This window comes from Empidonax traillii, unplaced genomic scaffold, assembly GCF_003031625.1.
Source record: "Empidonax traillii isolate 1590-97213 ecotype Southwest subspecies unplaced genomic scaffold, ASM303162v1 scaffold14:size4059594, whole genome shotgun sequence".
In the NCBI taxonomy this organism is placed as follows: Eukaryota; Metazoa; Chordata; class Aves; order Passeriformes; family Tyrannidae; genus Empidonax; species Empidonax traillii.
Genome location: NW_020955207.1, coordinates 166,386 through 193,830, shown reverse-complemented (window position 1 = coordinate 193,830; position 27,445 = coordinate 166,386). Strand labels below are relative to the sequence as shown.

General features: G+C 38.7%; 2 protein-coding genes across 10 annotated transcripts in view; one reads left to right on the top strand and one right to left on the bottom strand.

The window, feature by feature from the left end:
- UBP1 (upstream binding protein 1) overlaps positions 1 to 18,242 on the top strand; it is a 51,062-nt gene extending 32,820 nt beyond the window's left edge. For 2 of the 6 annotated variants that reach the window (XM_027891513.1, XM_027891556.1), the window contains 11 exons: positions 1,136 to 1,288; positions 1,439 to 1,549; positions 2,095 to 2,202; positions 9,999 to 10,102; positions 10,931 to 10,985; positions 11,175 to 11,268; positions 12,759 to 12,849; positions 13,378 to 13,487; positions 14,850 to 14,992; positions 15,565 to 15,616; positions 16,357 to 18,242. In XM_027891513.1, the coding sequence (XP_027747314.1) occupies positions 1,136 to 1,288; positions 1,439 to 1,549; positions 2,095 to 2,202; positions 9,999 to 10,102; positions 10,931 to 10,985; positions 11,175 to 11,268; positions 12,759 to 12,849; positions 13,378 to 13,487; positions 14,850 to 14,992; positions 15,565 to 15,616; positions 16,357 to 16,394 (1,059 nt within the window). In that variant the 3' untranslated portion in view covers positions 16,395 to 18,242. The remainder of the gene's footprint in view (positions 1 to 1,135; positions 1,289 to 1,438; positions 1,550 to 2,094; positions 2,203 to 9,998; positions 10,103 to 10,930; positions 10,986 to 11,174; positions 11,269 to 12,758; positions 12,850 to 13,377; positions 13,488 to 14,849; positions 14,993 to 15,564; positions 15,617 to 16,356) is intronic. The other 4 variants (XM_027891539.1, XM_027891548.1, XM_027891521.1 and 1 more) reach the window with 3 other exon arrangements.
- A 208-nt stretch (positions 18,243 to 18,450) lies between these two features.
- FBXL2 (F-box and leucine rich repeat protein 2) overlaps positions 18,451 to 27,445 on the bottom strand; it is a 52,047-nt gene continuing 43,052 nt past the window's right edge. For all 4 annotated transcript variants that reach the window (XM_027891580.1, XM_027891570.1, XM_027891587.1 and 1 more), the window contains 5 exons: positions 26,787 to 26,847; positions 25,315 to 25,359; positions 24,967 to 25,023; positions 21,342 to 21,554; positions 18,451 to 20,381 (listed from right to left, as the gene is read on the bottom strand). In XM_027891580.1, coding sequence (XP_027747381.1) covers positions 20,274 to 20,381; positions 21,342 to 21,554; positions 24,967 to 25,023; positions 25,315 to 25,359; positions 26,787 to 26,847 — 484 coding nt within the window. In that variant the 3' untranslated portion in view covers positions 18,451 to 20,273. The remainder of the gene's footprint in view (positions 20,382 to 21,341; positions 21,555 to 24,966; positions 25,024 to 25,314; positions 25,360 to 26,786; positions 26,848 to 27,445) is intronic.

The following is a 27,445-nucleotide window of genomic DNA, read 5'->3' as shown; positions in this document are numbered from 1 at the left end:
TCTTTGTGAAAAAACACAGGTTCATGGTTCTATTAAGGCCCCTAGCAAGGTTTTTCAATTTACTTTAGGCTTATAGAAAGATAATTAAAAAGCTTTCAAAAAGCTCTTTGAAGAAAGCTGTCATACTTAAAATATTTAGTTATAAGAAGTATAAGAATTAACTAATATCCCTCTCAGTAACTCACTACTACTTTCTTTTTTTCAAGTGAGAAGCTCACTTGCCTGGTGGTAGACTCAAACAGAATCTTGGCTTGAGGATACAAAGTGAAAAGTATTGTGTTGCAAACTGAGGGGTTTAAATCAGACATTCAGAGATGTTTCTTACTATATCAGTAGGCCACCTTGTAGTAGGAATTTTATTATTTGTGTATTTGATATTCAGGGCAACTGAACATTCTTTGTTTGGAAATCATTAATATGGAATGTTCAAATTTGCATTGGAATTTTTACTTTTTGTAATCAGATCTGGTTTTATTATAAAAAATATAGGTGTAAAGTTTGAGGTAGCAGTGTTACTTACTGAGGCTGTCAAAATAGATTGAATTCCATATTGTCAATAAATTAACTTTGATCTAGTATGATAAAAGATACTTTTTTAGTAGGAGTTACATAATTACTAAAATGTAGTCTCCTTGAAGAAGTATGAGATAAACTATTGAATATTTTTGTTTATGCACTTCCTTAGAAGTGGTAACAGACTGAAAATAGAACTGATGCATGTCATGCAAATATGGTTCACTCATTCTGCAGGCTCACTTAAAATTCCATAAGGAAACAAAAAAGGAAATGGGGAGCACTGTCCAGTGAGATTCATCATAACTCCTTCTGTTGCACTGATTTTCTCCTTAGATGTCTTTTAGGGGTTTTTCTAGCTTATAAATCCAGATTTCATATTGATGTCGCACCTGAGGCAATTCCATACTGATTTAAAGCTCTGCGGACTATTATTATAGAGTTGGGCGTATTTGAAAGTACCCTGACATGAGGGTGTGTGAGATGAGAAACTCCTCTGGTCAGTGACCTTTTATAGCTTTGCTAATATTTATTGCAAGAAACTGTATGTGATGTTGGTAATGTGTAATAAAGTTCATGTCTGGAATGCTTCTGAGGGGTCGTTTTTGTTTGGTCTTTTCAGGTACATTGTATCAGCACTGAATTTACCCCTCGTAAACATGGAGGAGAGAAAGGAGTTCCTTTTAGAATTCAGGTTGACACTTTTAAACAGACTGAAAATGGAGAATATACAGATCATCTGCATTCAGCTAGTTGTCAGATCAAAGTTTTTAAGGTAACAGCAGAAAACCAATCCTTAAGTCTCTCAGAAGTTCTCATAAAGATGCAGAACATCTTGATGTTGCTGCTTGACTTCTGAGATCAGATTTAAATTATAAAACCATTAACCACTTGCGTTCTTGTTCACGTAACTGTTCATTTATAGCCCAAAGGAGCAGACAGAAAACAGAAAACAGACAGAGAAAAGATGGAAAAGCGAACTGCACATGAAAAAGAGAAGTATCAGCCTTCATATGACACCACAGTTCTTACAGAGGTAACAAAATAAAAGTGCATCTGCTGACTGAGGAGAAAATACATAGATACAGCATGCTACTTAGCTGCAGTCTTGGAAGGGTTGGGGAAGAATTAGTTCTATGTAAAGATAAGGTTTTTATTTGACAAATTCGTCCAGTGAGCAGCAACATTAAATTTTAAATTATTGTTTGGTAAACTTGCACTTAGATACTCAATAGATTCTTGTCTTAAACCACACTAAGATTGAACACTGATTGACTGACTGTACTGAACCCTCAAGACTTTTGATACAGATCTAAACATTTTCCGTCTGAGAAGCAAAAACAAAAAAAAAGAGGGGGGACTCTAGAATTTAATTACCAAATTTGACCTTCAAAATCTGTTTTTCAGAGATGACTGAGTTACAGGCCAGAGCCTCAGTAGGTTTTTGCATTTTCTCTTAATTTGAACATCAGTGAGTTCTGTGCAGTTTTCTAAATATTTCAGAAGTTTTTAAAAGGCTTTTAGATCTTTCCTCACTGTATAATGAAAAGAAATTGATCCACATCTTTGGTGTTTGTCCAGATGAGGCTTGAGCCTATAATTGAAGATGCAGTTGAACATGAGCAGAAAAAGTCCAGCAAGCGGACTTTGCCAGCAGACTACGGTGATTCTCTGGCAAAGCGAGGCAGTGTAAGGGACTTCCGCTTACCTTTTGATTATGCAAGATACCTTGTGCAGTGTTAGATATAGGAGAAACTTCCATTATATTAAGTAAAAATATTTTGATTGCTGTGTCGTAATTTTATTCACTTTTATGTGTTCCAATTACTCCATGTTTGTTTTCAGCAAAGGAATCCTTCCTAAATCTAACACTTAAACTGTTGCAGAGGGACTGTGAAACTTAAAAGTCGAGAGCTTTCAGTTTATGTGCCTTTAAATGAAATAGCTTTTTGCTTTCCTAAATGTGTGTTATTAGTGGAAGTAAGAACAGTGAAATTTAGTGGTTTGTTCCTGTTTGTACTTACATTCAATAGAAGTTTCCATGTACATCAGTATTTTTAAAGCGCCATGCGTTGTAGATGGTTGTTAATGATTTTTCTTTTAGCCATCTACATACTGTGCTCCAGGCAGGTTTAATGCAGCTCAGAAGAGTCAGTTCATCTTCCTGATGTGTTACGTTAACCCTGTATGTTCACCCCAAAAGGAAGCAAACATTTATCCTATGCCCTCCCTGATGTATGTCCTCTGCGGTTTTCCTGTCAGGGGTTAGCATTTTAGATCTCCTAAATGCTGTTCCTTAAAGTGAATATCATTAAGACCTAAGATGTTTAAGAGAAACAATCCTGCATCTTTCATTTAGCAAGTTTGAATGTCAGTTAATAGCGTGGCTGTGAAATACAGGTATTTGTCTGTTCTTTGAAGAGGCACACTGTGCTGACAGTGATTTCCTGCCAGTGCTTAGGCCATGGCTGTCTGACTCCTGTCCCTCAGACATAACTTGGTTTGTATTTATGGTTTGCAAAAGTGATGTACAAGGTTTTATATTTTGGTTATAAAATACTTCAGTAGATGCCTCTTAGTTATAAACCATGTAACTGGGTGGCAGGGAACAAGCAATATTAAGTCAGATGGGTTCTTGAAGGATTTGTGGGGGTTTTTTTTATGTTGTGCACCCTGAAACTATTGTATGTACTGAGCTCTCTGAGTTTACCTTCTACTGTTCCTGGCGGTTGGATTGGTTTGTTTTCTTGTTTTGGTTTTGTTTTTTTTCTTTTAAGGTGCACTTTAAGGATTTTTTGGCACTGTATTCTTTTATTAGTTTCAGCTGGCCCTGAGGTAGAAGCAGGGCAAAACAGGATTTTATCACTTTCACTTATAAAGCATCTTTGGAGGGATTTTTGCGTTATGTTTTACCCCACGTTCCCTTCTGCTGTTGTTATTTCACTAAATGACTGTTGCTTATTGGAAGAATAATAGAGAAAGGTATTTTTAAAAAAATTTAAACAAATTCATTGTCCAGAGTAGAATGTGCTATAACCGAATGATACCTGGAACTTGTCTAATCTTTTCTTAACAGCCTCTTGAAATACTAAGCTTCTATGAATGGAAGCATTGCCTTAACTGTACAGAAAAAAAGCTGAGGTATTAGAAGTATTGGACTTCTAATGCCTTTCCCAAAGCACATAAAGGATGATGACTCACAGGGTATTTTAAATGACAGCTTTCCAGTTCTCTTAATTGTGCAGTTGACTTTTCCTGGTTTGCATTTGCCCTTAATAAAATGTTGTCTTGAGATAACTCGGCCAGTTTGTTCAGATGATTTGGAATTTTATCCATGTAGAATGAAATCCTTTCAGCCTTGCTAACTTGGTATTGTTTGCAGATTTAACACATGATATTTTCATAATTACAATGATTTTTATCATTAGAATTAGGAGAAATCGACAGGCCTGTAAAAAGTACCAAGAAACACTATTTTTGCTGTAATCATAGTGATACCTTGGTAATTGCTATACATTCACTAGTCACTGGTTTTTAGCTGTGTAAGTTGAACGTAAAGCTTGGTTGCTTGATCGAGAAAAAGAATATCTGATTTACATCTTGAAGGCCAACTCATCAGGCATTCTTGTCACCAGACAGTCTTATACTTGGCAGCCCTCTAAGTATGAACAGGGATGATACATCTTTCTACTTAGAGCAGTTCTGTCCTTGCAAACCTGTCTTCCCAAATGTGGCCATCAGGCTGTTGCCAGACTCCTCTCGTACATGTAGGTCAGATGTTCTGTATGTGCAGTACAGTTGTCAAAGAGGGGCTTAGACACAAAAAGTGAAGGCCTATTTCCATACATCAAAGTATGAAAATCTGACACTGTTTTACATATTGTGTGTGATGTATCTTTTTGCTTCGGATGTCCTAGGAACTGTAGCTCCATTACAGAAAAACAGTATTGGTTGGGAGTGTGTTTTTCTAGATGCAGTCAAGAGTGCTGGCTGTTATTTAGCCAGTGCTGCTTCCTAGATGCCCAGAAATAGTTCTCTGTTACCTTTCCTTGAATTCCGGAAATTACATGGATACAATGTATAGTTCTCTTCCTTTTTATAGCTGTGTATTCTTATCTTCCTCTAACACCTAACCTATTATATAGGCTGTCTTTTTTATTCCTTGCTTTTTGCATCTCATTTTGTGTGTTGGTTTTTCTATTTTGTCCCTCTAAGATTCTGCTGTTCTACTTGTTAGATATTTCTATTTTTTTCTTTCTTTTTAATTACCCTCCCCTAAATGATTACTTCCAGCTGAGTCACAATCAGGTTTGGACAGATCAGTTTCTGACTGTGTTTCCTTCAGAAAACATTGAATCTAAGATGTTTTCTTTCCAATTTAATTTGTATGGGATTATAACACAATGCAAGGAATTGAGTGAAGCTTCATTTCTGAACAGCCATTCTGCTCTTTTCTAAGAACCAAAGGGTTTTTTCTAATTACCATAACCCATCTTTATCACTCATGTTCATAAGAATGCCATCTTAGTATGCTTTTCTATTACTTCTCTTAATTCACCTGATGTATCAAAATTCAGTGCATTTATTGCAGTTTCTGCAGTGTTTATCTCAGTATTTTCCAAACAGATACATAGTTAAACTTCTTGTTAAGACTCTTTTTTTGGGCTATGGAGCATTAACTTTCTCTGTAGATACGTGTGCTGGTTTAAAAATAAACCGGTGGGAGAAATGAACCCAGCTCAAGAGAGATTACAACTCAGAGTTACAATTTACTAAAAATATTACAATAAATGCAATGATACAGAGAAAAACTGGTTTTAACCCACAAATACAGACGTATAACCCAGCACCCTGGGACAAGAACAGAGCATGCGTGCATTAGCTCCTATGCTGAGCACCACGTGGCCCCCCTGGGTGCAAAAGAAAAGGAAAGGAAACCTGTTAGTTCAGATGTGGTCACAGTTCTGTTCAGTAATGATCACAGTCTTGTCGAGAGTGGCAGTTGTAGTCCTATTGAAGTTCTGGTACCAGAAGTCCCCAAACCCCAGGATTACATATGCTTAGGTTCAGGTGGGAATGCCCAGTACCTCCCCTCAGGGCAGGGAGTTTCACAATAGGTGATTTAACTCTGTGAATATTTTTGGAATCTTTGATGGTCTGGGTCGTTGCAGCTGCCTACTGTGCCAGTCCAGGATGGCCCATTAGCAGAGATGACCCCTCAGGCTGGGTGTGAAGGTGTCAATGTCTCCCCAGAGGGGAGTTATCAATGTGAACACAAAGAAACCCCCCCTCACAGGGTTTCTTTTTAACACCCAGCTTGTATCCTGAGGTGTCAGGTGTGCCTTGGGCAGCTGCTGCAAATGATCCATTATTAACAGTCCATCAGAAATGACAGTGGGTGTAGAACACACAGTTTTGGTTATACCCACATAGTGATAAACTGGTCCCAGCCACTCTAACTAGGACAATATAAAGGGCTACAAACTCAACTCTATTTTCTGGACCTCGAAGTGGATGTTGATGGAACCGTTTTACCAAGGAGGCACTTGATGTTTCCTCTCTCCTAATATATAGGAGACAGTGCTTATGTAAGGAAGAAGAGAGAAAACCCCACCAGATTCTTTCTTTCTTCTGCTTTGAATTTGGAGAAATAGGAAAATTTGGATTGGGGCAGTTGGGTCCTCACACTTTTTTCTGTCTGCACTATCTTGGTTGATTTTTTATGTTAGTGTATAGTATATGTCACAAGCTAGAATATATAAACTACAGTTTGACTAAACGTGGTCAAATGGTAATTTTTTTGCAGATTGAGATGGTTATAGAGCACATGGAAGTATAAAGACTTCTGGTATAGGCCTGGAAATAAATTAGTACGTTAAGTTTTGGACGTGAAAGACTGGAGCGGAAGTTAAATATTTTTTGTAAGTGACTTAAATTTAGAATATAAAATCTTCTAGAGGCCACATGAATCAGAAAGTGGAGCTGGAACAAAACTAGTTTAGCAACATGAGCATAGTATTTGTTCAATTTCAACATCTATGCTTTGTGTAGCAGTATCAGCATACAGGATATGTAACATGGGTGACTTCATATTTTAGGAATAACTTCTTCTGCACTCGTAACAACTAAGTCTATATGCACAGAAGTGTTTTGCTTTTGCCAGCAACTGTGTTGATTTGGGGCAAAAAAATATAAATATAAAATATATATATAAAATATAAAATATAAAATATTATAGGTTTGTTGAAAAAACTGTTTGAGAAAATGGATGCTCTTTGCTCTCTAAAGGTGATTTTGTGTGCTCAAGTAGAGTAAGTCTGACTTGGAGAACAAATTAAACTTACCATATTTTGTTTTCATGTTTATTTGGCATTTGAATATAGTATAGAGTTCTTTGTCAAGGTTCAGTTTAAAAAAAAAGGGCATGAATTTGGGCATATTCCAGTAGATTGGAAAGTAGGAAGGGAAAGGGCATTGAATGGTGGCTTAGAATTACTTGAGATTTTGCAATTCCTCAGAAACTAGGAACATTCTGAGTTTAGGTGCTACATATACTGAATCTGGAAAGTCACTCTGTTGTTCTTAGAAAGATTTGATTTTTTTCTTTTTAAATCAGTAAAACCAGTGCTCAACACTTCATAACTTCATTCGTGGCCTATACAGAAGGCTATTAAAGATTTGAAACCAAAATAGTTTTCTCTTTCCTATGACTTAATCCACATTTGGAAATAAGACATAGTTTCCTGAGTACAGCTGTGTCAGCAGTATCACACCAGTGTGCTAGTAATGGGGGGCAGTTAGTCTGGAGACCTCAAACACCTGATCTTTGGAAATTCACCAGTGTGTGTATTCTTTTGTGTATTATAGGTAAAGGTATAATTCCAATCTTGTTTCTGTTCTGGGATGGCTTTTTACAGAGTTGAATGCTTCCTTGTGACAGGATGATGTTTTTTCTCCTGGGTTTGTGTTCACTGGCCAGGGACTTCAGTATTAGTATCGTTATCTTGCTGAATGTCCTTTGCTTAACTCAGTGTTACCTTAGAAATATAAGAAATATCCTGATTGATCAGAGGAGAGTCTGTGAATTCCAGTGTTCTGTCCCCTCCAGTGGCAATGGCAGGGGCTGTTTCAGGGAAGCCCTGCCACTTCCTGTGATCCATTCTCCTTGTAACCACCCACCCCCACTAGGATCCAAAATCATCATGCAGGATGTTAGAAAGCATGTCTGCTCAGCCTTCTTAGTGCTACTGGATTTGATGCCCAGCCTAACCCTGTTTCTGAACCTGTGGGTTTGTGAAGTGTAGGGCAGTTGTGCCATGGGAGTGATTCCAAAAGGATAATCAGCTCAGCTCGGGTTAATTGCTGGAAGATGTTTTTGTTGCTTGAACCTTTCAGATTTAAGTATCTCAGTGCTCAAATACTCGGTTTTCCCTCCACAGCCTGTAAGACAGAAGAAAGGAGAATGGAGCCAATAGACATGTTGCAGTAGTATATCACTTACTACTTTTCTTTTTAACCAACTGATTCAGTCTCAGTGGATAGTTAGTGATGTTTTTGCTGGAAGATGAGCCTAGGTAGGAAAATATATTTATGGTAGAAGAGAGGCTACTTGCTTTGGGTTGGCATTCTGTTTCTCTAAATACTTAAAATTTGCTTCTTCCTGGATCTGAACCCAGAGTTCTGTTGTGAAGAACTTCAGCTGGTTTGAAGGACAGAAACATTAAGTGCAGTACCTACCTTGGGAAATGTCTCAAAAGATTCTCTGGCACCAGTGCATTCTTTGCTGACTCTGAATTTAAATATATGATGAATAGAATCTTGTAAGGGAGTGGTGGCTAAGGATGTAGGGCTTGCATGTGAGTGTCCACATACACATCTTAGAATAAAATATAGGAAAAGAATGACAGAAAATTAAAGAATACTAATTGCTCTTTCCAACTATTTCAGAAGAGCAAAGTTAACGTTATTGTATTGCGCTTTCATTTTCAAATTATGGCTTTGGACCACATAATTGGGGAATGAAGGCCTCTTGTAACTACCTATGTGTTGTAATACATCATCTTTGATATTAATATTAAAAGTGAACTTGAGAAGAGAAACAACAGATGGGAATATACAGAACAGGAGGAACATGTCATCCTACAAGGTCACAGAGGAGCGTGCTTTGTGGGTGGGGCACTGTTTGTAGGCTGAAGGGGGGCTTTGACTGAATAATCAAAGATTGTGTATGCAGTGCGTAGCAAAAATGCTTGTTTGAATCAAATCTCAGACAGATAAAGAATGGTCCCAATTTTTAAGCTATTCGCATGCAAGACTAATTTTTTTTTTAATTCTGTGCACTGTGCTGGGGAACTTGCCATCTTAACTCTGACAGGTGAAGGCTGGAGTCCAGCACAGAAATGTTGTTGCGTCTCTTAGAGAAAATGGCAGCTGGTTGGTGGTGCACTTGTTTACTGTTTACCCTGGATGGCAAAAAGGTCTTCCAACACAAAATTGTTGAAATAAGTTTGCATTGATGTTAGGTCATACTTGTTTCTCCTCCCTCCTCCTCTTCCCCCCTACAAGGCTATTGTATAACTCTGGAAATTCCTTACGAGGTATTTAGGTGGTGCACGATAAGTATATCAGAAGTCTTTGTTGTTTTAACAGGCATGGTCTTAGCTTACCTCATCTTGGGCTACTTGCTTGTTTTAATCTCGTCTTCAGATATACCAAAATGTGTTTTTTGTTCTTCTTTAAAATATTGGATTTTCAGTACCATCGGAAGCACTAAAGGTAGCCTTGTTTTGAAGGGCTTAATCATCACGATTTAAAAAAAATACCCAAAAAAGACTGATAGAATTGGACAGCTGGTTTATCATATACTTGTGATGACTTAAATTTGTGTAAAAAATTCTAGCTTACCAAGCAGTTCAGAGAAATCAGCCCATGTAAGTAAACATATTTGAGTCCTGCAGTAAAGTAATAACAATTTTGAACTTAACAGAATTTCTACTGAAAAATTGCTGTCAGGGCAAGTACATTCATTTTATCCACAAGATATAATCTAGCTTCATAGCTTTCCTTACTGTTACTGAGCACCTGTTGTCATGTCGTGACACCTGCAGTTTAAACAGCCCTTTCATCCCTTGCAGGATGAAAGAAGTTTTTTTTTTTTTCCCCAGCAGATGACTGGGGGGTTGGTTGGTTTTGTTTTAAACTGAATAATCTGTACAGGTCTTTTGTCAGCTTCACAAATAATACCCTAATCTTTTTAAACAGAAGACAGTATAACTTGGAGTCTTCATGAAAGAACAAGATAAAACAGAAACTGATTTTTACCTGGAATATCTGCATGTAATGTGTGGGATAGAGGGAATCTTGATTTGGAATTGCACATCAGAATACTCTGTGGATAAAATCCTGGCTTTAAATGAAACAACCATATATCAGAGTAAAGAATGTACTGTCAAGAGAAACTGAAGTTTTAATTCTTTTATCTTCAGTGCTCACCGTGGCCTGATACTCCTACAACATTTGTAAACAACAGTCCTACTCCTGCTCCAACTTTTACCTCTGCTCAGCATAATACCTACAGTGTCCCAGACAGGTAGGTTTCCATTCTGTAAATGTAAAAAGCATTTTAAAATGAAGATTATTCAAAAGTGTGTTCTGAGTAAATGCAACTATGTTCTGGTTCCATGGGGAGTTGAAAGCTAATTTTGACCTATATATTCATTTTATAGTGTGACACTTGCATCAGTTGGTTCAATTATAAGGTCGTTACTTCTGCATCACCATTTTTCTTTCTTCCTGTATGTTTTTAAAAACAACTTCTTGTCCTTTGTCATATAGCAAATACTTTACCTTTTAACTATTCTAATTTAGTCCTTGCCTATGGAAACTACTTTTTAGCTTTTTTCATTAAGAACAGTTCATTCCCCTCATACACAGTTAATATAATTTGTAAGGAAAAACCCCAGCAATTGTCCTCACAAGCATTTCAACAAAATTGCATTAGTAACACTTTATATTGAGTCATGAATTAAACTACTATAACCAAATTTCCATTTGATCCAAAAATTATTTACAGTGGTATTGTCTGGTCTGTATACTGGTTTTTGCCTTATTTTTACTAATTCTTCCTTAGCCACCCTTTTAAGACAGTGAAGTGGCCATATAACCTCCCTTGAGTGTTGGTAAAGCTGCTCCTCCAGTATATAAAGGATATACAAAATAGGGACCAGATCACTTCCATATTAAAGTGGGATGATCTTTCTCTTGAGTTTAACAAGTTTCAATCTGTGTGGTGTTTAATTTGTCTTTCAGCTGTGATATTTATTGTTTTGGGAATTTCAAGTTATTTTTCAACAATGCTTAAGTATTTTGGTTTACAAAATTCCAGTAATAATTTTCTTTTTGTTTTTTTAACCTGTAGCAATTCTTCCTCCCCAAATCATCAAGGAGATGGAACCTCTCAAGGGTCAGGAGATGTGAGTGTTTGCTTCCTGATACTGATCATGGCTATATTTGTATAGTTGTGTTAGAACACTTGATTTATACTTGATACTAATAGGTACTGAGGAAGTGTTCAACTGAGGGAAATCTTTTAATGGCTTGGGGTCTGTTGGTTTTTGGTTTTTTGGTATCCAGATTATCATATCCAATGTTGTTTCTTACAGCAGCTTCATCCTTCAGCCACAATCCAGGAAACTCAGCAATGGTTGCTCAAGAATAGGTTCTCTACCTATACAAGGCTTTTTTCAAATTTCTCAGGTATCTGTAGTTTACTTTTTTCTTTCTTGGTGTTAATGAGCAAGTTCTGTGTTGGAAAATAATTCTCTAAGAACAATATGGTATACATATTTATTTACTGATTTGCTTATTAAATAGCAATGCAGTTTCCACTTGTGTTTCTGGACACAGCATGTGGCAATAAGTGCACTGTGTGGGGTTGTGTTTTGCTGTTTGCTTCTACAGTCTTGCATTGTAATTGTGCAAAGGGTGGGATGGCACTACACACCATGAATAAAATTAATTTTCTGTTTTCTGTGGTGACACATGGTGAATGATGCCAGCTCTCTGCCTCTCAGCTTAGCTCGTGCTTCAGTCAGGATTCCCTTTGTACCAGACTCCTTCCCTGGTCAAGGGAAGGTTTATTCTTCTGCTACTGGTTAGCTGTTGATCTGTGCTTCTTGTATTATGGTTGCGAAGCTTTTTCGGTAAACTTCAGTACCAAATTTCTCACCAAGACTCTTGGAAAACTTTTCTTCTTTTTCATTATTATTGTTATAAAAATAAAATACTAGCTGGCTGATTTTTCTTTGAAGCAAGAGGCGTGGTGTATGTTGCTTTTATTATACTACTTCAGGTGTGGGCATTTTTTTATTACAGTATTTAAGGGCCATGATAAATTATTTTTGCTGGCTTTTACCTGTGCATTCCTAGATAGTTTGTGGAGTATTTTCATGAATAAAGATTTTTTTTTCCCCCTGTTTTCCCACTCATCTATTACAGGGACTGATTTTTCAGATCGTTGATTTCTTTGTTGACACCTATGCTGCTTCTTCAAATGGAAGAATCCTTCCATTTTGTGTTTAGATGTGCTTAGTATCTCTGACTGAGGCTTCTTTTTCTAAAGTAAATCTTCAGGGAAGCAGTTGTTTTCACAGATCTCTTATTCTCAGCATCATTTAAAAAAAAAACAAATCAAAAACCAAAGCTGATTTTGGATAGAAGTATCCCACAGCCTGGACTCGCCCCAAGTTGCTGATGTACTGATTTGTCCACACTGCTTTAGTTATGCCAGCCTTCAGCAGCATTCCATGAGTGCGCTGTTACAACTGAAGTGCACAGAGGACATGAGAGATGAGTTGAGTGCCTGGGATAATTCACTGAGTGAAAAGCCATCGAATATCTTTGCTCTGTGTTTTGCATTTGTTCAAAACACACTAACCTGGGTGCCAGCAAAAACCATTGTTTGTGTATAGAAGGGTCGACTGTCTCTACAGGAATTGCATGCCTTGCAGACTCGTACTTTTTCAAAGATGTGAATGCTATAAAGTGTAACTTAACCACCTCTGGAAAACAGGTTGATATTATTTGTCACTCACTAGAGGCTTATCTGAATTTTACTTATTCCTGTTTGCTGGATTCCATTTTTATCACGGTGAACTTTGTTGTTATTGGCTGCAATGAACATACAATTTATTTTAAAAAGCATTCATACGCTAAAATAATCATTAAATCCTCATGTATTTCTCCAGGTGCTGATTTATTAAAGCTGACAAGAGAAGATCTGGTACAAATCTGTGGTCCAGCCGATGGAATTCGGCTGTATAATGCACTGAAATCCAGGTAGTATGCTGATGGTGATGTTGTTGGGTGGTGTTCTGTCATTTCCTACAGACAGGGAATTCCAGAATTGGGAGATTTGGGAAGTTAGTATCAGGATGGACCTTGATGCCTGTGCGAGCTGCCTCAGGAACTGGCAGCAGGACATGTAAAAATTACCTCCCGTGTGCACCTCCAGGGCAGAGCCAGGAGAGATACAGGTGGATTTGTTGCCAAGACACAAAACTTGTCGTTCAGGGGAGCTTAGAACAACCTGAGGCGTTCTGAGGTTACAGGCATGGAGTGGTAACAGAGAGAGCATCCCAGGTGGTGTGGCTGATTCCGTCTGAAAGGGGTGCTTGATGCTGAACACTGAAATGTTGTTCAAATGCAGAAGCATCTGAGAGACCAGTTACCTTTATGTTAATTTAATTTCTGGGGGCCAGTGAAAGAAAACACGTCGCGTGTACTGTTAGCCTAACAAATCTATCAGTTTCTGGGTTTCCAGGGCACGTAGCCTTCTCTCTGACATGTGATTTCCTTGGACTGCAGGTCTGTTAGGCCCCGTTTAACAATCTACGTGTGTCAGGAACCACTACGGAGCATACAACTGGAAAGACAAGATGCAGGCAATGGTGAGAGCAGCAACGGTGCAATATACGGTACGGCGCACAGCGGCCTCCCTGCACACCACTCCCTGTCTTAGAAGTCTAAAACAAGATAGACGGGAAGGAAAAAATAGTGGAGAGGCTGAGTTTCTGTTTCTGGTGTACAGAGAAACCACAGGAAGTTGTAGTCACAGCAGTGGTGCTGCTTTAACGCTGCACGGGATGAACAGAACCTAAAACCTCTCAAGGTTAAATGATTGGGGTTTTTTCAGTCCATTGATAGAACTAACTAGTTACATGGTAATTACTGAAGGAGCTCTCAAATTAGCTGTGCCTATCTACCATATAAATGTAAAAGCTAGGTGCAAATAAAACAGTTGAATTCTTTCCCATTTTCTGTCGGGAGTTTGCTGTCACTTTCTGTGCAGCTGGTCCAAAACTGTAGAGCCTGGACAAGTCAAAACAGCCAAGCAGTGTATGGGCTCCTGATTTTAGTATTATTTTTCTGAAACATAGCTGTTGTTTCAACACAGATGGGAACTTACATTGTTTGTAAATTCATGTCAATCTTAAAAGAATAGTGCTCTTTGAAATAATTTTCTTGCTCATGGCTTTGAGAGAAGAGACCTCTCTTTCCCAGCTGAAACTTGTGCAGGCTGCTGCTGCAATGGTGTTTGTGTATTTTCCATGCAGGAATTGGGGTGGAGGAGGATCTGTAAATAGAATATTCCTGCTGTCAAAAACATATTTTCCCCCGGATAACTTCAGTCTTTGGTCTGGGGCAGCAGAATGTGCAAACACGGAGTTGCCCAGGGTTTCAAACGCTATTTAATAAAGCTACAGAACTGTAAATACAGCACCAAACTGAACAGCTGCTTTGTCTTACTGTTCTGTTTGTTTACTGTGCTGTATTTTCCCCTGCCACCCTTCAGCTCTGAGGTGATCTGTAGGAAGTTTACTCAGACAGTTGCAAAAGGCTTTCCTTACCAAAACCCCAAAATCTATATCCCTGTTTAAAGCAACAGCATAGACATATTACCTGATTCTTTTGAGACTGCCCAAAACTACTTCCAAAGCCATCTTTAGGTGACTTCTAAAGATCCAGTTAAGTCTGTCTGACGTGACTGTGCCTTTTTATGCAGGATACAGGAAAAAAAGCAGAAGTTGCCTTCAGTCTCTGAGCAAACAGAAGCCTCACCCTTGTCAGAGAGTTGTGCTTATGACTTTTCCTTGAAAGAAAAGTCAGAGCAGTTAGTTCATGCTTCTTGGTGAGAACAGGATGAGAATAAACTACATGTTTTTAGTGTTTAAAACCTTTAAAAGCCTGGTGTGCAAAGAGATTCAGATCTTTTTTTCATATAGTTACTTGTTATCCATTAGTACCATGCTTATGTAAATGCTTTTTTTTTCTTGTAGTTTATCATGCAATCTACTTAGAGGAGATGGCAGCCTCAGAAGTCACACGCAAGCTTGCTTTGGCATTTAATATTCCTTTGCATCAGATCAACCAGGTTTACAGACAGGGTCCCACAGGCATCCACATTCTTGTTAGTGATCAGGTAATGGAACTTTTATTTTCTTGGCATTTTATTTATGAATTAGAGTGGAGGATTTTCTTGTGCTTGCTTATTTATTACTGTTTTTTTTCTGTTTGATAATGCAACCTAATATTTTCTGACATTTTAGAGTATGTTTTCCTTTACATGGAAACAAGCAGAAGGATTCTTTCAATGACACTCTTTCTCTATCTGACTAAATTGAGACTATGATGAGAGAGGCAACTGGTCTGTATAGATCTATATAGTTCATGTATATAGATGCTGCATTAATTACTTACTATGTATTTATTTTGATCATGCCCAAAGGCAGGGAGCATTTAAATATTGCTGAACTTGGCTTATTCAGGTGTCTGCTACACAGACTTGCAATTCCAGAACCACAGCCAGCAGTAATGGGCTCCCAATGGTTACATGAGTAACAAGCAGTGGATTTTAATTTGGTATTTGTGTCACTTCAAGAAAACAAAAAATATGCAATTGCTTATAAAAGGCTGTGTTTAGTACCTGATTTGGTTTTTTTTTTTTTTTGCATCGGTCTTATTCAGGAGGGTTTTGAAACTTTTTTTTTGCAGATGGTTCAGAACTTTCAAGATGAGAGTTGTTTCTTATTCACCACAATAAAAGGTATGTTGTCTTTTCTGACATTCTAAAATTTAATTGTTTATTCCACCAAGGAGCTTTCTTTAGAGCAAAAAAAAAAAAAAAAAGAAAAGAAAAATCTGTACACATAGTGGTAGAAAATACCCGAGTGCTTCCTCTCCTGGTCAGAGTTTTCAGCCTGTGTAGCATCTCAGCCATTTCTCCAAGGTTTTCAGTTCAGCACCAGTGCAGCTTTTGGTACCAAACCTCATACAAAACTCAGTCAGCAATCACTGGACAGTGCTTACTGCTGATAACTGTTGAGAACAGTGATGTTTCAAAATAATTTAAAATCCCGGCAGTAGTACCTCTGAAATTCAGAAGCTGAGTGTTAGCTGAGTCATGAGAGTCAGCGGAACAGAGTGCAATGTTCTGTTCTTTCCTTGCTAGTCAAGAATCATCTTCCGTGGTGCAGAACCCCACACTTCCCGAGGAGTCCAGTTTGTTTCTGGTGAAAGGTGCCAGCAAATGGCTGTAACCAGTGGACAAGTTTGACTCTGTGCAGACTTTACCTACAGAAACTGTCCCGACTTTGAAGATCCAATTACAAACCATTAATCATCACATCTCTGTGTAGCACAAGCAGAACACTTTTAAAAGCTATGTTTTTGCTGTGGACGAGCTGTACTTTTAAAACCAAGTCCATACATTTGGTGGTTTGGTGCACTGGGCCATATTTTTACAATTCTTTTTCAGAAAGATTGACACTTTATTCTTTTTTTCAGCTGAAAATGGTGAAGGCTTCCATATAATTCTGAAGTGACGTCACACAATTGCTACACTGATACTCCAACGCAGAATGAAGTCCTGCCTAAAGATTATGAAGATCATCCAAAACCTTAGGATCTAACTTCACTGTATAAGATGTTTCATATTGAAAACACAAAATGACCTTTCTAATGAGCTGTTTGATAGGTGAACTTTCTTATCACTGCCATAGCTAAGTGTCCTCATGAGAGGTTTAATGCCATGACAGCTTACGTACAGGCATGGAAGACAATGTAAGCAAAGGTGCTTGCCCTTTACTGAAATAAGGCAAATTATGGCCAGTAGATACAGTTCATAGAAGCAGAGCAGTGTTGCTTTTCTATTATCTGTATCCAGTTGGAGATGAATGTAAACTTATTTTGGGGCATTTACCTTTCTGTGCCAGTTTGTCTATTACGTGCTTGTACCTTACGCTGGTTTTATTTTTTGATGTTAGCAGAGCACATGCTAATCTGTGTGGAGACGAGTAGTTAAGGTGATAGTGATCAGGTTGTCAGGTCTTTGAGAGTAAAGCTGTCAAAACAGCTTCCCGTGTAAATTGTGTATAAGAGTGTATGTAAGAAGTGTAAATGCCAGAAAAGGGCTTTTAAGAAGCCCTAGACAGATGCAATATATGCATGCAGCAAACTGCATTATCAATAGTACCTTATTGGAGGGATTAATATAAATCCTATGGGGTACCAAGTAATTGTGTTTTGCTTTAATGAGTTTAATGGAGAAGAATTGCCTATGCATCCTTTATGTTTAGTTTCGTAGGTTCTCTGCGGAGCACTGCTGCAATTTAACTCTTTGCTTGTAAAATTGTGGGTTTTAAAAACACAGCAGTGAGAGGTGGGGGTTTCTGACTTAGTGGAATTATGCTGATGAGGGAAGATGACCCACTGGCACCACGGGGCTGTCGTAGCTTTTCAGCAACATCGAATAAATTGCTTAAGAAACACTAAACACACACCCTGTAAGTCTCCTTCCCAGCAGTGAATGTCCTGCTGGAGTTGCTATTACGGACAAACATCTTCTTTTCTGTTGACCTTTCTCCGCCCTCCAGTCCATACTGTACACCTGTTACAGTGCCTCTTCCGTACGACCAAATACTCACTTCTCTCTGAAACAGGCAATGTGCTTTTTCGGTATTTTGAATATTTCTTGTAAAGTCATGGCACAGCATTTCCTAGGGTAACATTAAGTTTCAGCTGGTTAGGTACTTAAAGGGGAATATTTCCGAACGTATTGGGTGACGGTTTCAGAGCTGTCATTTCGTGCTTTTGGAAAGTTCCACCTTTATCTCCGGCTAAAAGCTTGGGAATAGTTTTGCTTTTTATGCTGCAGTGTTCCACGTAAGCAACTACTACAGCATGTAAAAAAGCAACTTTGATTTTTTCCATTTCCCCTTTCATAACTGGCTCAAGTGCTTAGCAGAAAAGCTTCTGAAAGCTGTAGCATTTTGAAACTTAAATTCATCAAACCTAGAGGGTTTTTTCCTTTTTTTTTTTTTTTTTTTTTTTCCTGCACTGAAAGTAAAGTTTTATGTACTTACTTAAACATTTCTGACTACAAATTGTTCATCTTTGGGTATTGTTTGGTCCTAGTATTTTCTTGAACTGACACTTGTGTCTTTTTAGTTCACACCACGTTCAAATCCAAATGTTTTATAAAAGTGGAAAAATCCTTGATTGGAAAGTATCCAAATATCTAATTTTAAAAAATCTTGAAAGTTGTACAGTAGTTTGTCCAGCTCACTCGAAATTGGAATTAAATTATGGCACCAGCAAATTGCTTTTGTTTTTTAATAAGATGTACACATTTCAATTTAAGTATAATAAATGTTTTTCAATAATTTTGTAAATGTGCTTTTCTTTTTACTTTTTTTCCCCCTCACACACATTTCCATTGTTAAGACTCAGATTAATTGCAAGACCTGCCCTGGCACTAATGGTTTGTGAAGGCAAGAAAGGGAAGTAAAGGAGCTTTGTAGTGTATCCTGCACCCAGCACAGTCACACAGATCTGCTTTCAGTAGCAAATATTGGGTAGATTTGAAATAATTGCAACAAATTCAAGTTTGACATCAGCTGATTGTTTATTTAAGTGTCCTATATCAGAGTAGGTTCCATTTGTTTTTGTACATCTTTAATGCAATGGACTTACAAGGTTCATTATGTTCTTAGAAAAAAATGAGCCAACAAAAGGCAACACATCTTGACATATTGGTACCAATGACTTTCCTGGTACAGTTGAAAATAAAATCTGCTTAAAACTCCTATTACAATAGCAGTGTCTTCATGGAACTCTAGGTACGATTGTAACAGCACTCCACTACTGTGCAAAAGAAGCCCAGATTGGCTCACTTTGGAGTAGTAAAGAAATCCATGTACTGTACTCTAAGCTGTAATTTAACCCCAGCGCTGAGGTCTTAATTTACTGCCCCCATCCTCTGTGAATCATGAATGCATCCTGCCTGTTGCTATCCATAGAAGTCTCATGTTCACACTCCTTTTTAGAAGTAGCTTAAAATTTGGCAGGGGGAGGGGGAAATGCATTGCTATCCAGTAGTAGCTTTTCCCACTGCATTTTAATTTTCAGTAAACACAGGCCCTGAACTCTTAAAATGTACACACACACAATCAGACTTACACAAAATAAGCTTTCTGAACTGTCAAGTAGATTTCTCAGATAATTAGGTTGCTTAATATAAAAAAATTTATCTAATCCTCTAGCACTGAAAAACTAAGGATGAAAGCATGGCCTTAAGAGTTAATACATAGATTTCATCATTATTATCATTCAGAAGTTGACAGCTTCTTACCCCAACCACAAACAGTTGGGCTTCCTACATCTAAAAACCACAGGTTTGGTTTGGTTCAATTCCTGCCTACAGAGTGATTTGTCCTGTGCTTGTCCCTAAAACGGATGGGACAAACAGCTTGGATTCCTTGCTCCGTTGTATTTCCTGTAGCTGAACCTGGTTTCCATTCTTCACCTGTAGAACAGCGTGGATAATACACCCCTCTTCCTAGAACCACCGCATCCTTTCCCTACAACCCGCAGAGGTAACTGAGGACACACAGGAATGGCGTTACAGTCAGCACCATGGATGGTTGTGGCAGCCATTACAGTAGAGTGCACGAGCTCTACCACAGTGGATTTCTTACCCCTGTTAAAGGCCGATGGCATCGGGTATAAACGTGCGTTTGGTGATGGGCAAGCTTTGTACGAGCATAGTTCAACTGAACCAAGTCCAAAAACTTGGGAAGTACTTCTATTTATATAGTTATCTTGAGGTACTGTCTTACCTTTCGACATTACCTATTATGTCCTGTTATGTATTTAAATATGAAGCTGAATCATGAAGAAGAACAAGCTGCTGTTTCACTGTAAGAGCTTATGATTACTTTGCAATTTTTTTTGGTCAACATCTGCTAAAGCTGATTTGTCCTTACACACCTGATACTTAATCTGTCGTGTATGTTAACAGAACAGCAGGTTCAGTTCCTTGGTGTGACTGACTCCAGCCCCACGTTAGCTTAGAACTTCACATGGAGTAGCGCTTACAAATGCAAATTAACTTCCAAGTTTAGTGACCTTTCACCAAGTGGCTGCTATGCTGCAATGCCCACACGTTTTACACGGTACTGCAGTTCTCATGCCAACAGAAGGAAGGAGTTACTAATACAAACCAAAGCATCACCGACTTAATCCACAGCTGCACATTACGTTAAGATTTTTTACCTGGAAAAAGAAACAAAACAAAACGCTTTTCTTGTCACAAAACTGGATGACCAAACACCACCATTAGGACTGTCAGGAAACCACCTCCTTCCGCTGACTTGCAGTCCCTTTCTTCAACAACAGTATTTTCCGTGTGGTTGCACTTACTGTCAAAGAATAATACAGCATCTGCAGAGGCGCTGTCCGCTCCCTCCGACCGAGGGAGGGGGAGTTACTGGAGCAAAGTAAGCATGAACTTTCACGTGAGGTAGATGAGCCTGCGGGTGAAAAGTCTGCATTATAATGGCAGAGAAAGAAACATAACTAAAAAGAAAAGTGGCGAGCAGCAGTGCACTTCAACTGCTGCCAACAAGTACTCTGTCTCATGAAGGTGGATTAGCCAAGCAGTCTCCTCCTGTCTTGTAATTCCTCATGTCCCATCCAGCTAAGGCTCACTGACGTCTGGGCAGTCAATTTGCACAGGGCGACCATTGGTTTCCCAACAAAGCACTGATCAGCCCAGGCAGCTCTCCATCAGGAGAGGCACATGTTTTCCTGCAGGGGAGAGAGGGGAGGATTCCTGGCTACTTAAAGAGGACTTGTCTGTACCTTGTTTCCCATAGTTCTCCTGCTGTTTTCATCCTTGAAAATGGTGTGAAATAGGATTGGGCATCTGTGCTCAATTTGAGTCACTAGTGGGAATGAGTTTTCCAATTGCAAAACTGTTTGGACACAAATTTGTGATATGAAGTTGCAGACGAGTTTAACAGCAAGGCTAAAATGCTGCCCCCACAAGGTAAGCAGTCCCTGACCTAATGGGCAAGGTACACAGAGAAAAGGTTTGGGGCTGGATTCCAGGGCCTAAGGGCCCCACAATCCATCCCCGGAAATACCCATGCAGATGTGTTACTGTTGGCTCTGTGTATTAATGTATATTTTAGAAGAGTTAAAGAATACCACTACACCATCCTAAAACCAGAGAGGCCTCTATTTAAAAAAAATACGGAAAGCAGAAGATAACCTTCATTCCAGCAGCAAAAGTGTCATGGCTCAGAAACTGACAATTACTGCTGCTCATACAGGAAAGTTAAGTACAGTCCCTAGAGGTGGGGACCTAATGGAATGATAGTCAGACTGTGCCCAGCCTTCCTCGCTCGGGATGCCTGTAGAACTCATACAATCTCAAGCAGCATCGACAGCTCTGGCATTCCCATGGGAACATGTCAGTAAACACATACTCTGATTCGTTTGATTCCAGCTCGCGTGACTTGCTGACAGTCGTACAGCTCAATTCTCTCCAAGTTGTGGCAGTTCTCCAGGTGTTCCAGAGTCACATCAGTGATGAGAAGACAGTTGTCAAGCTCCAGTACCTGCAGCCTCTCGTGACCACACGTACTGTTGCTCAGGTGAAGAATCCCATCATCAGTGATCAGTTCACAGTGAGATAAGCTCTGAAACAGAGAGGCAAACAATTAACATCACTCAATCCTGAATTAATCCAGCCTCTGGACATCAGAAGTCCTCTTGAATCTCCTCTGTTCCAGTGGTTAAACAGTTACAAGTAGTACACAGCTGAAATCCAGAAGAGTAAAAAACAAGAAACTGCTTTACTTAACAAAATGGCTGTACTTGACTTTTACTTTGTTTCAAAACAAGTTGAGTCCCAAAACACGTCACTGGCAAAATTCCTCAGGCCCCTTTACTCTCTGTGAACATGGGAATTCCGTTCCAATTGTCCCACACAAACTGTGCCAGAAACCAGAGACAACTCTAAAGGATGATCAAGAATATACAGGAATAGAGGAGGATCTACCCAAGAGTTACTGTTTCACAGCTACCACCAGGACCAAGCCTGTGCAAGTCGGCATAGGGATAAGAACAATCAGACTGGACTGATTTGCCAAATAATGATTTAAAAAAAACAAGCTGTGAGCACTTAGCACCTCAGGCTGTACATACAAGGAGCAATAAACATCTTGTAGTGCTGCAGGACCAGTCTTTTCTGCAAGTCAGCATAATAAACCAAAAAAATCTGCTCCTCTTGAGTGGTTTTTTTTAATCCCTTGAATTTCAAGAACATGGAAAACGTTGCTGCATCTCAGGCAGCGTAAAGCATTTTCATTTTCCTTGTTCCTTTAGGGAATTCATGACTTTTGGAGAAGCACGGATGATGACAACAGCAGGAAACAGACATTTCTCAGAGGAGGCTTAAAAAAAACACTCTTTGTCACCAGTGAAATGAATGCTCTCAAGTCTTCCCCAGTAGAAACATTCAGGATCTGTGAACTCTACTCTTGCCCTGGGCTCTGAGCTAGTGCCTTTCTTTATGCTCAGCCCTGTGTTCTGCCCGTACTTGTATCTAAGTCTAATGGTCTCTGGTTCTGAAGTAGCGTTTCCTTGCCCCAAGTTGTTTTCTTCAAACAGCAGCTGCTGAAGAAACACTTGCAGCAATCTGAAAGCGCTTTTCAACTCAGAGCAAGCAAACAGCAGTGCTCAAAAGTACCTCCTGCAAATCATCCGACTCTTAACACGAAAGCTTTCCTGACCCTCGTTACAACACATCTATCCTCTATTTCATCCTGCCAGGGAAGCCTGAGCGCTCCCAACCATACCCTCTCCTGTACCTGCTTTCTCTGTGTACGTGCCCTGAGTGCTTGGTTTGGCTCACAGCCTGGGAACAATCAGCAGCCGCAGGGTTAAACAACGTCAGGAACAGATCTGCTGCTTCGGGGAAGGACAGGAGGTTCTGTGGAGCTGTTGACTGGCTAATTAAGAGTATTCCGTCCCAGGAATAAGTAAGCAGCTTATAAAATCAGCTTTCCTGAGACACGGTATTTGGTACTGAAAGGACAATACAGGATGTACGGCCGAGTGCGTAGAACTTTGTAAAACAAATACGCCAAATGATACAAACTTCATATTAAACTAGGTGATTTTTCCGACTTCATAAGCCTGCTAGGAAATGTTAATGATGTGGAATTTTACAAAGACAGTTGCTTGAAATCTTAAGAACAAAAAGATATGGTCAAATTTTGTTTGTTTGTTTGTTTATACATACCGAGTGCTGTGTATAAATCAAATACAGCATAACATGCTGAGAGAGTAAGAGACAGTGTGGTCAACTTAAATGAAGAATTCAACTGTCTTCTCATCTCCAGGAATATCACAAGTATTTCACAGATTCTCTAATAATTTCAATGTACAATTATTTAACACTTTCACTAGAAATGATTTTGCATACTCTGATACTGATGAAGATTAGTAGTTGGCTACAATTGGTCTAACAGTTCTTTTGACTGTTTCCACCATCTGCTGAGTCTCCAAACATCAAAAAACAAATTCAAAGTTGATCTCTGCAACTCCAAAGTATTCAGTGCAAATACACCTAAATATATGCTAAAGCACAACTACATAAGGGTTTATAGGACCATCATCAGTATGTGATTTCACATTTGAAGCATCAAGATGAGTTTGTGTAGTGTATTTGTCACCTGCTAGCCTTGCATTTTCTTTCCCAGCAATTCTCAGTCATTGCTGTTTGTGGACAATCTGAGCATATATCCTTCCTACCCACAGGATACACAGATCAACAAAGACACTTAGGTTTTCTGGTTCCCTTAGAAAAGGTATGATATTTTACCAAGGCCACACTTCCCTGCCTGTGGGCTAACACACGGAGGCCAGCAAACAGGAGCAGGTTCAGAAAAAAGTACTTGGAAACTTTGAGGTTTTATGGCATCCCTGGTGAAGCACTGGCAGAACCGGTACCAAAGATTTCTTGCAAAAACTGGTTACAACTGGGATTACAGTACAAAAACATGTCCCATACGAATGGCCCACATCTTCTGACAACTCACTTGGTTTAACATCAAGAATTATGGCTCAGAAATGAGGCCAGACAATTATTAAGCAAAAATAAAGAACAACAACAATAATAAAAAATAAGGAACAAGTTCCTTTTTAAAAGACATTTTTCCTCGTGTTGCTACCTTAGTAACCCTGAGTGAGTAACACTAATCATAACACAATTTAATTAAGGAAGCAGCAAACCTTCCTTTAATCCCATCTAAGAACAGATTATACAGATACTTGTTCTCTCATGTAGATCTCAGTAATACATAACAAATCTACGCTCATGGGACAAGTGGCCCTAAATACAGGAGCTCCTACTGTAAGGGCAATCTGGTAACTCTGGAGTACCTTGACTAAAGAACAGAAATTTATGTTGCCTCAAATTGGTTTTGATGATCTGAAAGGTCTAAGCCACCCCTCCCTAGAAAACAGTTCTTTGAAATACAGTGAGCAGAGAACCCCACTGAAGGCATCTCAATCCTCTCCAATTATGTTCAAAAGTCAAGTTCAAAAAAAACTTCCAGAATTTGTTATGCAAATGGAGTCCTTGGGGAAAAAATGCTTGCATGCAAAGCTGATCTACAGAGTGATTACATTATCTTCTCTGGGTGGTTTTGTTTATTCAGTATTTGATGTGAAGTGTCATATTCCCTAAGAAAATCATTACTGAACACTTGGAAGTGTCTATAAAGGATCTAAGTACTGTAAGCTGAATCAAGTGTGTAAGTAGTCAAATATGAAGGGTGCTAACCATAAAACATAAGCTTTCTGGTTATTGCTCACCTGGTAACATTTTTTATAACCCCACAACGCATGTCAATATTTCAGGAGTAATGTGCTGCTCTTAGAATACTTACGAAACTTGCATATGTTTTGCAGAGTATCACTGTACGTCAGGAATGTTTTCAGGATACAGAGGGGACAGCCTGGGTTTGTGTTGCAGGAGCTGTCTGTGTGTGTGGTTTGGGGGGGGAAGATGTGTCAAAGGTCACAGAAAAGAGTCACACTTACCAAGGCTTGCAGCTTAGGGCAATGTATGGAAAGTTGTATCAATGTGCTGTCAGTTATCTAGAAATAAAAGAAACCAAACAGCCATCAGCAACAGACAGCAGGAGAGTCTACCCTCAGATAAAATGTCTCTGTCTACCAGATGAAAACTCTGTTGTTTCTGGAAAACCCAACACCCCATCACCTGTTACTCTCCAGGTATTTCCCTCTGTAGAATTTCCCAATAATTATTTTTATTTCCTACCATAAACAGCACTAATAAGAAAAATTAAAGCACATCTAACTTTAAAGTGCTATTGTACTGCATCCTTACAATGGATGTTCAATATTCCTTCTCATATTAAATCTCACCAAAACACACTCTTCCAAGTCCATCTTCTCCAGCTCATGGCAATTCTACAATAAACAAAACACAAACAGAAAAACAAGAGATGAAATAAAACATCATAGACATAGAGTTATCCACAGGGATAGTAATATGGGATAGCACCACTTCCAAGAGGAAATTGTGAGCTAAATCCCTTCAAGTATTTGATCACCTCCAAAGGAGGAAAAAAAAATTTGTTTAAATAAATTATTTAATTAATTAATTAACAAGCAATACACCACCTCTCTCTCAAACATCAACATTTCAGCCTTCATCTGACTTAGTGAACTGTCTTCCTCTTGCCCTCTAATGTTTAAGCCTTCCCCCTTCACTCCAAACCCGTGGAATTTGTAGCCTGTGCACTAAAGCAAACTTATCTGCACACAGATTAATCCAACTTCTGCATACATCAGCCTGCACCAAACTCATCTGAAACACACTTAAGCCCAGGGAACATCTCTCTTCACCATCATACATTTAGAAAGAAGCCTTAAAACCAATTTGTTTTGCCAATGAATGCTGAAAATATTAAAATAGGTTACTACTTTAAGGCTGGGAGAAAGCTGCACATCACATCTACACAAGCAATTTTCCCAGCAGTCTGAGAGATCCCGGGCAAGCTTTCAGAAGTGCTTTCAACCTCTGATCATGACTAATTTCAAGAAAATGATGTAGCCTGGTGACCTTGCAGCAGATCACGTGGTGCAACAGCTCAATTCCCAACCTGGTTTTTTTCAGGAATAGAAAAAAATGGTTTAATTTGCAGCCCCCAAAAGCAGGCTTGAGGTGACTCCTAAAAGCCTGAGACTGCAGTGCTGAATGATTAGAAACCACTCAGTTTAAGCACTAAGGCTAAAAAACTCCCCTTCCATTCACGCTAAATATCAGCAGCATAAATGAATCCCACTTACATAGTATTATTTTTATGTTCAGATTTCCTAAACCAGCAAGCAAGCAAGTCTAACTTGAAGTGTTTGATAAAACCAATATGCCTACTTCATATATTTACAGCATGAATCAGGGCAAAAGTCCTTGTAGTTTATAATGTATAATGTAAATATTCTGTAGCTCCAGGGTATGCTCAGAATAATCTATTATATGCTGATTTTTTGGATGTAAATATCACAGGGGTATGTGCCATCTTTATAGGGGAAATTTGGCTAGAATACGTAACACAAGTTTAGAATTTCAATCAGGATAATAAATTCAATTGAAACAAATCAAAAAAATAGAGGGAAAAAAGTGTAAAATGCAATGACAGATGGCAAATTAGATCAAGCTGCAGATCTTAGTAGAATCCAGAAATAAAGTAACTTTTTAGTTCCCTCTTCTACTGGGTTCTTTCTGCTATAGCTTTCCTCTTCTCCCATTCCTTCCCAGCAGGAGTACATCGATTCACAGCTGCTCAGCAGCAGTGAAAACAAGGCAAGCTCTAACCTTCTGAAATGACCCTTACCCGTGCTAGAAGGGTAAAGCCAGCATCTGTAAGATGTGAACATCTTGCAGCTTCCAAAATCCTGGAAAAGTTTTGAATGTTAAAAAAAAAAAAAACAAAACAACAAAACAACACATTAACACAGAGAAAAGCAAATGCATTTGAGATACACATCTGTCTCCTGCAAGTTAAAGCTCTCAACAGCAAATGTAAATATGTATACATCTATTTTTCACAGCGATTAGCAATTATAAAGCAGACTTTTGATCTAGCTTATCAGAAGATTCTAATAGTCACAGAACAGATTAAACCCAATCCTCAAATCTTCTCAACATTTAGTGGAAAAACAATTATACACAGCCATAGGCATTTCTACCTCTTGTTTCATTCAGTAGGAGCATAATGCCCAAGTTTTCTCATGTATCTGACAAAAAATATATTTATAAGAATAAATCCCAAGATAAGAAAAACACAGATGAAGCCTGCATCTAAAACCTGTTATCTAAACACAGGCTGCTGGGAAGCCCCAAAACTGAGGAACTGCTTACTAGAAATTCCCTCAGAGCCTCAGCATGAAGCACAGTGAAGCGAGTTACCAGAAAGCAAGGAGCTTAAAATCTCCAAGCCCGCAGTAAAAACAACGAACTATGCCAACACAACCTTAAAGAAAACAGCACGTT